This window comes from Tamandua tetradactyla, chromosome 13, assembly GCF_023851605.1.
Source record: "Tamandua tetradactyla isolate mTamTet1 chromosome 13, mTamTet1.pri, whole genome shotgun sequence".
NCBI classification, from domain to species: domain Eukaryota; kingdom Metazoa; phylum Chordata; class Mammalia; order Pilosa; family Myrmecophagidae; genus Tamandua; species Tamandua tetradactyla.
This window is the reverse complement of record NC_135339.1, coordinates 53,284,318-53,298,330: the sequence shown is the minus strand read 5'-3', so window position 1 is coordinate 53,298,330 and position 14,013 is coordinate 53,284,318. Positions and strand designations below refer to the sequence as shown.

At 34.3% G+C, this 14,013-nt stretch overlaps 1 protein-coding gene across 2 annotated transcripts in view; it reads left to right on the top strand.

Moving 5' to 3' along the window:
* Positions 1 to 14,013, top strand: part of BTAF1 (B-TFIID TATA-box binding protein associated factor 1) — a 145,727-nt gene that overhangs the window by 24,614 nt on the left and 107,100 nt on the right. The window contains exon 4 of one of the 2 annotated variants that reach the window (XM_077125429.1): positions 1,488 to 1,634. In XM_077125429.1, the coding sequence (XP_076981544.1) occupies positions 1,488 to 1,634 (147 nt within the window). Of the gene's footprint in view, positions 1 to 1,487; positions 1,635 to 1,806; positions 2,245 to 14,013 lie in introns of those variants that run through there. The other variant, XM_077125430.1, reaches the window with a different exon arrangement.

The following is a 14,013-nucleotide window of genomic DNA, read 5'->3' as shown; positions in this document are numbered from 1 at the left end:
TCTATCATAAGTCTTACCTTGCCTGAAACTTTTGTTTTAATTTGCTGACACCTATTATTTTGAATGATTGTGTTTGTCTTCTCTCATCAAATGAATTATATAAGCAGAAATTATAATTTGTTTTGGTAGAATCTTCCTCTTTTTCAGCTCATTATCCCTGCTTATTTTGGTATATAGAGACATTAGAACTCAAATTCTTTTTTTAATTGTTTAATTAGTTATATTAACATTAAAATTTATGGTAAGTGAGGTTGCTTATCATCACTATTAAGCTTATAATATCTATAACAGTTCCCTTTAATCTAAGTTGAACAAAAATACTTTAGTGTACAGATGAGTTAGATGCAAATGCTAGATAAGGAAATTATTGAATCATTGAACAATTACAATATATTTTAAAATTTATAATGTGTAATCTTGTAGGGAATGTAGAACATTTTGTAGATATCTTTACACCTCAGATGGATATATAGTTCTAGCAATTTGCCAGGGAGTTTTAATTTGTTCACATTATGAGAGGAAAGTCCTGTCAAATGAGTAGTGGCTTTGTGTCTTAGATAATCATCAGGTATAGGGATAAATGATGCTTGTTAGACTTATTTATGAATATATTCAGCAAATATTGTTGTCTTCCACTTTAGCACTGTAATAAACTCACGTTATTACTTTGGTGTTTTTAAGCTATGTAAGAGTAAGAGGAGACAGCATGGTATTTAACATAAATATTTCAATGGGGGAATGCATTTTTCATATAATATTGTGCTTTCATAGTGGAAACACAGCTATACACTATAGTAGAATCAAATTATGACCGTGGAGTGGGGATTATGTGAAGCAGTTATGAGGGCCAGTTGTACCTCTGTAGATTGAGAAGGGGAGGTAAGATGAGAGAAGGGAAAGATTCATGGAACAGCGTTTCGGGTCCCAGAAAGTTGTTTCTTCCAAAGCTCCCTCATTTGTATGCTTTGTGGCCTCATCAACTTATTCACCCCTTCCATTCCAGTTTAATACGAATTGGCATTCCTTTTTGCTAGTGGACAACCAAAGTGGGTAGGTTAGTGATTCACACGGTCAGTTTCAAACACTTTCCACTCCTGCTGACACACACTTTTAGTATTTGTGTTTTTGAATGATCAGAATGGTATATCCACTCTATTCTCTGCCCTGGTAGGAGCCTTTGGCATCAAAGAAATAGCCCTAAGTGTTTAGACCAAAGAATAAATAAGAGCATAAACAAAACAAACAAAAAACCAGCTACACATATACCCGAAAATATTTTGATGGTTTGTAGAAGGGGAGTTGCTAAGTAAATAATTCATTCACAGGTAACTAAAAGTTGATCATAAATAAATCAATACTATCTTTTCTACTTCTCTTTTACTTTTCTTAAAATATTACTCACCTACCCTTCATAACAATGTGCTATTTTCTTTCATTGTACACTTTTGCTGTATGCTCAAATTAAATATTTTAAAATCTCATCTTAGAACCTACTTCAGAAAGTTCTATGGAAGATTCATCTACCACAGATCGATTGAATTTTGACAGATTTGATATATGTAGATTGTTGCAACATGGGGCATCACTTTTGGGGTCTGCTGGTGCAGAATTTGAAGTCCAAGATGAAAAATCAGGTATGTAGTAGTTCTGTAGAATAAAGTCTGAAATATGTGTGTATTTTACAAACTAATTTGTCACTTGTGCTGTGTATCATTTATGCATGAACTAATAAATTTCATCAAGTATAAATTGACCAAAGTTTACAGGTGGGTGGGCTTTGGGTGGGTGGGGGGGGTGACTAGAAATACTTGGCATAAAACTATCATGTGAATATTTTTCTTCCCCTACATTACTATGTACTGTACATAGGCACCATTAATAGAAAAATAGTGTATTTCAGCAATAATTTTATTATGTGATTTAGAAATGATAAAGAATGCTACCTGAGAGCTTCAGTTAATACATTTTTAAAAGAGAGGATTAGTATAGGACATGGTGATGTTTTCACAATTTTGTAAGTTTGAGAGACTGTATGATAGTTTTATTTTTATCATATGTATTTTAAATATTGTTGTATCTCATGATGGTGACCAAAGGAAAAACTAAAATAAAAAAATAAAACCTGGATAGGTAATTCTATTATCTTTAAACTTACAGAATCCATCTGGATATAAAACAAATGTTTTGGCCATTCAAGATTGATGCCTTGAGTGGAAAAAACCTTGATGTTTTTAATGGATTTCTGTAAGTAAATAAATTGCCCTTTTGACTGAAAACCAAAACAGAACAGTGTTTTGTTTGGTTGCTAAATAATCATTATTCAAAGCATATCTTGCTAAGTTAGGTATTTCAATTTGTTCATTTAAAAAAAATTTCAAATACCCATTCTGTTGAAAGATCTACTTTAATTATTTTTGAAGAGATTTAAAAGGAAGAATTTGTTTAAGTTCCAGAAAAGCATAGTTTTTCTAATAAGGGTGGTAGAACTTTTTTTAAAAGCTGTCCAACTGAAAAAAGTTCTCTGAATTGTAAATTTACTAGGCTTAGCTATGTTACTGATACTCCTGTGGATGCTATCAAAGATCTTCGGTCTACATCCAGGAATAAAAGTCAGCATCACCTGTGTCACTTAAAAAATATATATATTTAGGTTTTAGTCTAGACATTCTAATTTAGTAGAGCCTAGGAAATTATATATTTAAAGAAAAAATTCCATACGTGACTGTGTTTTGTAACCAGGCTTGGAAGCCTCCAATTTCTTGGGAACTTAGTTTTTTAGTTCTGAAAAATCACAGAGTGCAGAATAGTGCTCATTTGGAACCCTGTATTAGGTTTTCCTTAAATGTCTGCCAATTTGTGTTTGTCTTTACTTATGAATGACACCTATATGATTAGTATAGATGCTGGTTTGAGTTCCTTTGTATTGTATCCTTAAGCTTTTTCTGGAATAGCACAACCAGTTTGGGGCTCTGTATAAGAGTATTGGGACTGTGAAACATCAGGCTTCACTTTTGTGTCTGGTGCTTTTCCCTCCTAGGTAGAGCACTCTTTGCTTTTTTGTCTTCTGTGTTTGTTGTGAAGGTTCAGATTACTTTCAGCTATGTATTGCTTGTCTCTTGGCCTCTATATCTATTCTAAGAGCTTTCTATAGACAGTTACCTTGTTTTCCTTAGAGCATAGCTTTGATATTTTGCCTTAAGAGCAAATACTGTTGCTTCTCAAAGCTCAGCATAAACAGAAGTGGAAAGTGGGTTCGTTCCAACTAGTTTCCTATTAGATGTTTAAAACTTTACATTGATGACTGTGGTCCAGCACCCTTTCTCTATTCACTTTTACTTTACAGTATTTTTAATCTCTGCTCTTCTATATGTGTTTGGGTTTTGGTTTGCTATGTTCATGTCAGTCTCATGCCATTTGTTTTGTCTTCTAGGAATTCTTTATACTTTGAAGACTTTTGATTACATCCCTTTCTTTTTTTAAATAATTTTATTTTTTGGAGCAGTTATAGATTTACAGAAAAATTGAAGGTAGTTCAGAGTTCCCATATACTCTGCACCCAATTTCCTCTATTATTAACGTCTTACATTAATATAGTACTTTATTACAATAAATGAACCAGTATTGATACATTGTCATTAAAGTCCATACTTTATTCAGGTGCCTTGTTTTCTTATGTAATGACCTTTTTATTTTCTAGGATACCATATTACATGTAATCACCATGTTTCTTTAGGTTCCTCTTGGCTGTGAAAGTCCCTCAGGCTTTCCTTGTTTGTGATGACTTGATAGTTTTGAGAAATGCTGTTTAGGTGTTTTGTAGAATGTTGCTCTGTTGTAATTTTCCTAGTGTTTTGCTCATGATTAGATTAGAGTTATGAGTTTTGGGGAGGACACAGAGATAAAATACCACTGACATCACATCATATCGGGGGTACATATTATTGATGTGATTTACTGCTGTTGATGTTGACCTTGATTACTTGACTGAGGTAGTCTGTCAAGTTTCTTCACTGCAAAGTTACTCTTTTTCCATCTTTCCATACAGTACTGCTCATATCTGTATTTCCTTTTAAACATTAAAATGGGTTCATTGTTTCTTCTTTTTCTTCTTTTTTTAATACAGTTTTATTGAGATAGATGCACACACCATACAAACCATCTGAAATATACAATCACTGGCTCACAGTATCATCATGTAGTTGTGCATACATCCCCATGATCAATTTTGGAACATTTTCTTTACTCCAGAAATTTCTTCTTCTTTTTAAACGCATATGTATTTTTTGCCATTTTAAGGGATCTGGGCTGAGAGAGAAGAGCGAATATGCTTAGTTTGCCATCTTGATCAAGATTCATTTTAAGAAAGAATTTAAGAAATAATAAAATGGCTTAAGAAGTGTTTTCTTAGGGCTCTAAAAGCAAAATCACTCACTTCAAAAATGACATTTGAAATAATGCTACTTAATTTTTTTTTGTTTTTTTGTTTTAATTCCTAGACACGTATGGGAATTAAAAGCCATACGAAGGAAATAGTTGCTTCAGAAAAGTACCCTGGGTTGTCAGTGGATAATGATGTACACCAAACACAAGCCCCCTCTACCCAAATATACCATTATTACGCACAGAAAACTTCCTGAATAACTGAATTGGGCATCAAAGAATATTAATTAAAATAATTTCAAGGGTGGACCACAGTGGTTCAGCAGGCCTGCCCATACTAAAAAAAAAGATAATAATTTCAAGATATTCTTGTTCAGTCAGCTTACAGGTGACCCTCTCACAGTACAGGACTACAGCTATTCATATTGTAAGTTATAACAGCTCCCTAGGGTAGCACCCGCTGCAGTTGGTATCAGATTTGAAAATAGATGAGAATATATAGAGCTATCCATTTTCTTTTTTATACTCTTACCCTGTGCCTTTTGAATTCCGTATTCTTTCTTATTTGACTAAATTCCTATTTCTTTATTTTTAATGCTTTATACAGCATTGTGCTGGAGTAGGCCTGTATTAACTTAGTGGTAAAAATGAGTCATGTCTCATTGTTTTCATTAGAGGTAAAATCCATTCATGTTCTTTGAAACCAAACATTCCTTTTTTTTTCCTTGACCTTTTTCCATGTTAAGTTAGGCTTATAAGTCTTCTGTCTAGTTACTGTCTTTTAGGGAAGCTAATTAGTAAGCATCCATGTTAATTAAGAGAGAGGACTTTCTACTGCTGTGAGGTTGAGAGCCCTTCAGAACTGTGTTCTTCCTTTTTGACTCTTGTCTAGGTGTGATTGCTATCCCTGGTTATTGCTCTAACTTCCTGAAGGAAGACTTCTAGTTACTTGATAAAATCATAATTTGTAACAATCACTTAACTTTGTTTCTGTTGATACTGCCAATTATCTCTGTTCTAGATAATTCCTCCATTTGCTGGAAAGAAATAAGGAAATAAGTTATAAACGTCAATACAGGATCAGATGAATAGCTATTTTGTTCTTCTGACTTCCATTGTTTCAAAAGTTAGCAGTTATTCAAATCATTGTATATAATGAGCTGTTCTTTAGCTGTTTTTTTGAGTTTTTCCTCTTTATCTTTAGTTTTCAGCAGTTGACTATAATGTCCCAAAGTAAGGATTTCTTTGTATTTATTTTGATGGGGGTTGGCTGAGCATCTTGAATCTGTCATTATTTCTTCAACAACATTTTCTGTCCCATTCTCTCTGCCCTCCTTTTAGGACCCAGTTATATGTATGCTAGACCCTTGGATATTCCTACAGGTCCTGAGGCTCTCTGTCTCTGTCTCTCTCTCTCTCTCTTTTTTAGGGACACTTTATTTTTTTCTTAGGAAGAGATTCCAATGAGTGAGACCCCTGGGTTGAAGAGAGTGTGTATCCTTAATGTTAAAAGAGTCACAGTGTTTTCCCAGGAGTCTCACAATTTACATTTCCAAGAACAGTGTATGAAATTAACATTTACCCATGCTTCCCTGATGTTAGTAAGGAAGATGATAACTGAGTCTGTCTCTTTTTTTTTTAATAACTCTATTGAGATATACTTCAGATACAAAACAGTTCACCCATTTAAAGTGTATAATTTGATGGTTTTATTGTATTCACAAATATGTGTAACTATCACTATAGTATACTTTAGAACACATTTATCACCTTAAAAGGAAAGCCTGTACCTTTTAGCAGGTATACCCCAACCCTACGCAACCACTTTTGTCTATAAATTTGCGATCATGTAGTATGTGGTTTTTATGACTAGCTTCCTTCACTTAGCATGTTTTCAAGGTTTATCAATGGTATAGCATCTGTCAGTACTCCGTTACTTTTTATGGCCAAAGAATATTACATTGTATGTAGTACATTTTGCTTATCCATTCATTGGTTAATACACATTTGGGTTGTTTTTACTTTTTGGCTTTTAAGAATAGTGCTGCTATAAACATTCATGTTTCTGGGTAGACAAATATTTTCATTTCTCTTGAGTTGATACCTAGGAGTGGAATTGCTGGGACACGTGGTAACTCTTTGAAGAACTGTGACTGCACCATTTTACAATCCTACTATCAGTGTATGAGAGTACTGATTTCTTTGCATCCTCACCAAGATTTGTTATTGACTTTGATTTCTCTACACCCTCATCAAGATTTGTTATTATCTGACTTTGATTATAGCCATCATACTGGGTGTGTATCCCATTATGGTTTTGCATTACATCTCTCTGATGATTAATGATGTTGAGCATATTTTTATCTGTTTCTTGAAAGAGTGTCTATTCAGATCCTTTCCCTTTTTAAAAAAAAATTGGTATATTTCTCTTTTTATTATGGAACTTAAAGAGTTCTTTATATATTCTAGAGACAAGTCTAGAATATATCTAGAGATGATGATTTGCAGTTATTTTCTCCAGTTTTGTGGGTTGTCTTTTCATTTAATTGGCAGTATCTTTTTAAGCACAGAAGTTTTTAATTTTGACTATGTCCGATTTATCTATTTTTTTCTTTTGTTTATACTTTTTGTGCCCTATCTGAGAATTCATTGCCAAATTTAAGCTTGTAAAGATTTGGTCCTATGTTTTCCTCTAAGAATTTTATGGTTTTAGCTCTTAACATTTAAGTCTTTGGTCCATTTTGAATTCATTTTTGTTTGTGGTGTAAGATAAGGGTCAGTTTCATTCTTTTACATGTGTATATTCAGTGGTCCCAGCATCAATTGTTGAAATGTCTATTCTTTCCCTATTTAATGACTGGGGAGCTCTTTTCAAAAATCACTTGACCACAAGCATATGCTTAATTTTGTATTTTTAATTCTTTCTCCTTTGTCTATAAGTCTGTCGTTATTTGAATACTGCACAGTCTCAGTTACTATTGCTTGGTAGTAAGTTTGACATTGGTAAGTGCTAGTCCACCTATAAGCTATATACACTGACTCCAGAAGAAATAGATGATCTTAACAGACCAATAACAGAGACTGAATCAGTAATCAAAAACCTCCCCACAAAGAAAAGCCCAAGATACAATGACCTCACTGGTGAATTTTACCAAACATTCCAAGAAGAATTAACACCAATCCTGTTCAAACTCTTTCCAAAAAAATTGAGGAGGAGGAAACACTCACTAACTCATTCTGTGAGGCCAATATCACCCTAATATCAAACCAGATAAAGATACTACCAGAAAAGAAATTATAGACCAGTATCCCTTCTGAGTACTGATGCAAAAATCCTCAACAGAATACTAGCAAACCATATCCAACAGCACATTAAAAGAATTATATACCACAGTTAAGTGGGCCTTATCCCAGGTATTCAAGGATGGTGCAACGTAAGAAATTCAATTACTGTAACTATACCACATTGACAGAGTGAAGGAGGGATAAACATAATCCTGTCAATTAATGCAGAAAGGCAGTTGACAAAATCTAGTACTCAGTTTTTATAAAAACATGTCAGAACCTAGAAATAGAAGGAAACTTCTTCAACATGATAAATGACATATATGAAACATTCACAGCTAATAATACTTAGTGGTGAAATACTGAAACTTTCCCCCTAAGATCAGGAGCAAGACAAGGATGCCCAATGTTACCACTGGTATTCAACATTACACAAGAAATTCTAGCCAAAGCAATTAGGTAAGACAAATAAATAAAAGGCACCTATATTGGTAGGAAAGAAAGAAAACTTTCCCTATTTGTAGATGAAATGATCCTATGTATAGGAAATCCTAAAAATCCATAATAAAGCTACTAGAGCTGAGAAATGAATTTAGCAAAGTGTCTGGGTACAGGATCAACATGCAAAAATTAGTAGCAAAAGCTAGGGCATTGTACCGGTTTGAAAGGATTATGTACCATAGAAAAGCTATGTTTTAATCCTGCTCTATCACATGGAATCAGCCATTTCTTTTAATCCCTGCTCACCACTATAGCCTGGAAACTTGCTTGGATTATCTCTGCAGAGATTTGACTTGCCCAATTGTGGGTATTGACTTTTCATTAGAGGAAGATAAGACCCCACCCATTCCAGGTGGGTCTTGCTTAGTTTACTGGAATCCTTTCAAAGAGGAAGTGATTTGGTAAAAGCTTGAGAGCCATGACAAAGCTACAGGAACCACAAGAGCACACACAGCCAGAAACCTTTAGAGATGAAGCAGGAAAATGCCTCTGGGGGAGCTTCATGAAACATGAAGCCTGGAGAGAAAGCTAGCAGACGTCACCATGTTCACCATGTTCACCGTGCCTTTCCAGTTGAGAGAGAAACCCTGAATTTCATCGGCCTTTCTTGAGTGAAGGTAACCTCTTGTTGGTGCCTTAATTTGGATATTTTTATTGACTTGCTTTAACTGGGACTTTTTTTGTGGCCTTTGAACTGTAAACTTGCAACTTAGTAAATTCCCCTTTTAAAAAGCCGTTCCATTCCATTTCTGGTGCATTGCATTTCAGCAGCTTGCAAACTAGGACAGGTATTATATAAGATTCTACAAAAGTTCCATGCAGTAGGGTAACTTTCCAGAAACCTACAACCTCCAGATGTATCCCTGGACCAGATAAGTCCTGAAATGCAGAGGGTCCAGCCTCTCCAGAACATCTACTAGTGCTATCCCCCATCCCCTATTATCTACAGCCCCTTCCAACATGGAAAGTTAGAATGGGCGCAGCCTAAATACCCGTAAAGAGTGGAGAAACATCAAAGGTGATGTGAAGTTATACAGAGAAGGTAGGGTTTAACGAACTAATATGATTGCTGAATCATTAAACTGCTATTTCTTTCAGTCTCCAGTATCTTAGAGCAGCTAATGGTAAAAACCTAAAATGATGGGATTGTAACCCATATCAAACTCTGAAATCTGTTCTACAGCTAATTGTTGCAATGTACTTTGAAATTTATTTCTTTTTTGTATGTCATTTCTTGCAAAAAGGAAAAAAAAATTCTTCTAACTTCCAGTGGTTTGGAGCAGCTAGAAGGAAAAATCTGAAATAGTGGAATGGAACCCATAACAGACTCTGAAATCTGTTCTGTAACTACTTGTTGAAATATACTTTGAAAATCATTGTTTTTTTTTTTCTGTTTGTATATGTTATATTTAATAATAAAAATGTTTAAAAATCAGTACTATATCAATACACTAATAGTGAATAAGCTAAAGAAGAAATCAAGAAAAATATTTACAATATTAACTAAGCTAATCGAATATCTAGGAATATTTTTAATCAAGGATATCTGCTGAAAATCAGAAGACATTACCAAAATAAGTTTTTAAAAACTTTACCTTTTTTTTTATTAATTAAAAAAAGAATTAACAAAACAATTAGAAATCATTCCATTCTACATGTACAATCAGTAATTCTTAATAACATCACATAGTTGCATATTCATCATTTCTTAGTACATTTGCATCGATTTAGAAAAAGAAATAAAAAGACAACAGAATAAGAATTAAAACATTAATAGAAAGAAAAAAAAAAACAAAAAACCTATACCTCACATGCAGCTTCATTCAGTGTTTTAACATAATTGCATTACAATTGGGTAGTATTGTGCTGTCCATTTCTGAGTTTTTATATCCAGTCACGTTGTACAGTCTGTATCCCTTCAGCTCCAATTACCCCTTCTCTTTTTTTTTTTTTAATTAACGGAAAAAAAGAATTAACCCAACATTTAGAAATCATACCATTCTACATATGCAATCAGTAATTCTTAACATCATCACATAGATGCATGATCATCGTTTCTTAGTACATTTGCATCGGTTTAGAAAAACTAGCAACATAACCGAAAAAGATATAGAATGTTAATATAGAGACAAAAATAAAAGTAATAATAGTAAAGTCAAAACAAAACAAAACAAAACAAAAACCTATAGCTCAGATGCAGCTTCATTCAGTGTTTTAACAAGATTACTTTACAATTAGGTATTATTGTGTTGTCCATTTTTGAGTTTTTGTATCTAGTCCTGTTGCACAGTCTGTATCCCTTCAACTCCAATTGCCCATTATCTTACCCTGTTTCTAACTCCTGCTGGACTCTGTTACCAATGACATATTCCAAATTTATTCTCGAATGTCTGTTCACATCAGTGGGACCATACAGTATTTGTCCTTTAGTTTTTGGCTAGACGCACTCAGCATAATGTTCTCTAGGCCCATCCATGTTATTACATGCTTCATAAGTTTATCCTGTCTTAAACTGCATAGTATTCCATCGTATGTATATACCACAGTTTGTTTAGCCACTCTTCTGTTGATGGAGATTTCGGCTGTTTCCATCTCTTTGCAATTGTAAATAACGCTGCTATAAACATTGGTGTGCAAATGTCCGTTTGTGTCTTTGCCCTTAAGTCCTTTGAGTATATTCCCAGCAATGGTATTGCTGGGTCGTATGGCAATTCTATATTCAGCTTTTTGAGGAACCGCCAAACTGCCTTCCACAGTGGTTGCACCATTTGACATTCCCACCAACTGTGGATAAGTGTGCCTCTTTCTCCGCATCCTCTCCAGCACTTGTCATTTTCTGTTTTGTTGATAATGGCCATTCTGTTGGGTGTGAGATGATATCTCATTGTGGTTTTGATTTGCATTTCTCTAATGGCCAGGGACATTGAGCATCTCTTCATGTGCCTTTTGGCCATTTGTATTTCCTCTTCTGATAGGTGTCTGTTCAAGTCTTTTTCCCATTTTGTAATTGGGTTGGCTGTCTTTTTGTTGTTGAGATGAACAATCTCTTTATAAATTCTGGATACTAGGCCTTTATCTGATATATCATTTCCAAATATTGTCTCCCATTGTGTAGGCTGTCTTTCTACTTTCTTGATGAAGTTCTTTGATGCACAAAAGTGTTTAATTTTGAGGAGCTCCCATTTATTTATTTCCTTCTTCAGTGTTCTTGCTTTAGGTTTAAGGTCCATAAAACCGCCTCCAGTTGTAAGATCCATAAGATATCTCCCAACATTTTCCTCTAACTGTTTTATGGTCTTAGACCTAATGTTTAGATCTTTGATCCATTTTGAGTTAACTTTTGTATAGGGTGTGAGATACGGGTCTTCTTTCATTCTTTTGCATATGGATATCCAGTTCTCTAGGCACCATTTATTGAAGAGACTGTTCTGTCCCAGGTGAGTTGGCTTGACTGCCTTATCAAAGATCAAATGTCCATAGATGAGAGGGTCTATATCTGAGCACTCTATTCGATTCCATTGGTCGATATATCTATCTTTATGCCAATACCATGCTGTTTTGACCACTGTGGCTTCATAATATGCCTTAAAGTCTGGCATCGCTAGACCTCCAGCTTCGTTGTTTTTCCTCAAGATGTTTTTAGCAATTCGGGGCACCCTGCCCTTCCAGATAAATTTGCTTATTGGTTTTTCTATTTCTGAAAAATAAGTTGTTGGGATTTTGATTGGTATTGCATTGAATCTGTAAATCAATTTAGGTAGGATTGACATCTTAACTATATTTAGTCTTCCAATCCATGAACACGGTATGCCCTTCCATCTATTTAGGTCTTTTGTGATTTCTTTTAACAGTTTTTTTTAGTTTTCTTTATATAGGTTTTTTTGTCTCTTTAGTTAAATTTATTCCTAGGTATTTTATTCTTTTAGTTGCAATTGTAAATGGGATTCGTTTCTTGATTTCCTCCTCAGCTTGTTCATTACTAGTGTATAGAAATGCTACAGATTTTTGAATGTTGATCTTGTAACCTGCTACTTTGCTGTACTCATTTATTAGCTCTAGTAGTTTTGTTGTGGATTTTTCTGGGTTTTCGACGTATAGTATCATATCGTCTGCAAACAGTGATAGTTTTACTTCTTCCTTTCCAATTTTGATGCCTTGTATTTCTTTTTCTTGTCTAATTGCTCTGGCTAGAACCTCCAACACGGTGTTGAATAATAGTGGTGATAGTGGACATCCTTGTCTTGTTCCTGATCTTAGGGGGAAAGTTTTCAATTTTTCCCCATTGAGGATATTAGCTGTGGGTTTTTCATATATTCCCTCTATCATTTTAAGGAAGTTCCCTTGTATTCCTATCTTTTGGAGTGTTTTCAACAGGAAAGGATGTTGAATCTTGTCAAATGCCTTCTCTGCATCAATTGAGATGATCATGTGATTTTTCTGCTTTGATTTGTTGACATGGTGTATTACATTAATTGAGTTTCTTATGTTGAACCATCCTTGCATACCTGGGATGAATCCTACTTGGTCATGATGTATAATTCTTTTAATGTGTTGTTGGATATGATTTGTTAGAATTTTATTGAGGATTTTGCATCTATATTCATTAGAGAGATTGGTCTGTAGTTTTCTTTTTTTGTAATATCTTTGCCTGGTTTTGGTATGAGGGTGATGTTAGCTTCATAGAATGAATTTGGTAGTTTTCCCCCCACTTCGATTTTTTTGAAGAGTTTGAGGAGAATTGGTACTAATTCTTTCTGGAATGTTTGGTAGAATTCACATGTGAAGCCATCTGGTCCTGGACTTTTCTTTTTAGGAAGCTTTTGAATGACTAATTCAATTTCTTTACTTGTGATTGGTTTGTTGAGGTCATCTATGTCTTCTTGAGTCAAAGTTGGTTGTTCATGTCTTTCCAGGAACCCATCCATTTTATGTAAATTGTTGTATTTATTAGCGTAAAGTTGTTCATAGTATCCTGTTATTACCTCCTTTATTTCTGTGAGGTCAGTAGTTATGTCTCCTCTTCCATTTCTGATCTTATTTATTTGCATCCTCTCTTCTTCTTTTTGTCAATCTTGATAAGGGCCCATCAATCTTATTGATTTTTTCATAGAACCAACTTCTGGTCTTATTGATTTTCTGTATTGTTTTCATGTTTTCAATTTCATTTATTTCTGCTCTAATCTTTGTTATTTCTTTCCTTTTGCTTGCTTTGGGATTAGTTTGCTGTTCTTTCTCCAGTTCTTCCAAGTGAGCAGTTAATTCCTGCATTTTTGCCTTTTCTTCTTTTCTGATATAGGCATTTAGGGCAATAAATTTCCCTCTTAGCACTGCCTTTGCTGCATCCCATAAGTTTTGATATGTTGTCTTTTCATTTTCATTTGCCTCGAGGCATTTACTAATTTCTCTTGCAATTTCTTCTTTTACCCACTCGTTGTTTAAGAGTGTGTTGTTGAGCCTCCATGTATTTATGAATTTTCTGGCATTCCGCCTATTATTGATTTCCAACTTCATTCCTTTATGATCCGAGAAAGTGTTGTGTATGATTTCAATCTTTTTAAATTTGTTGATACTTGCTTTGTGACCCAGCATATGGTCTATCTTTGAGAATGATCCATGAGCACTTGAGAAAAAGGTGTATCCTGCTGTTGTGGGGTGTAATGTCCTATAAATGTCTGTTAAATCTAGCTCCTTTATAGTAATATTCAGATTCTCTATTTCTTTATTGATTCTCTGTCTAGATGTTCTGTCCATTGATGAGAGTGGGGAATTGAAGTCTCCAACTATTATGGTATTTGTGTCTATTTCCTTTTTCAGTGTTTGCAGTGTATTCCTCACGTATTTTGGGGC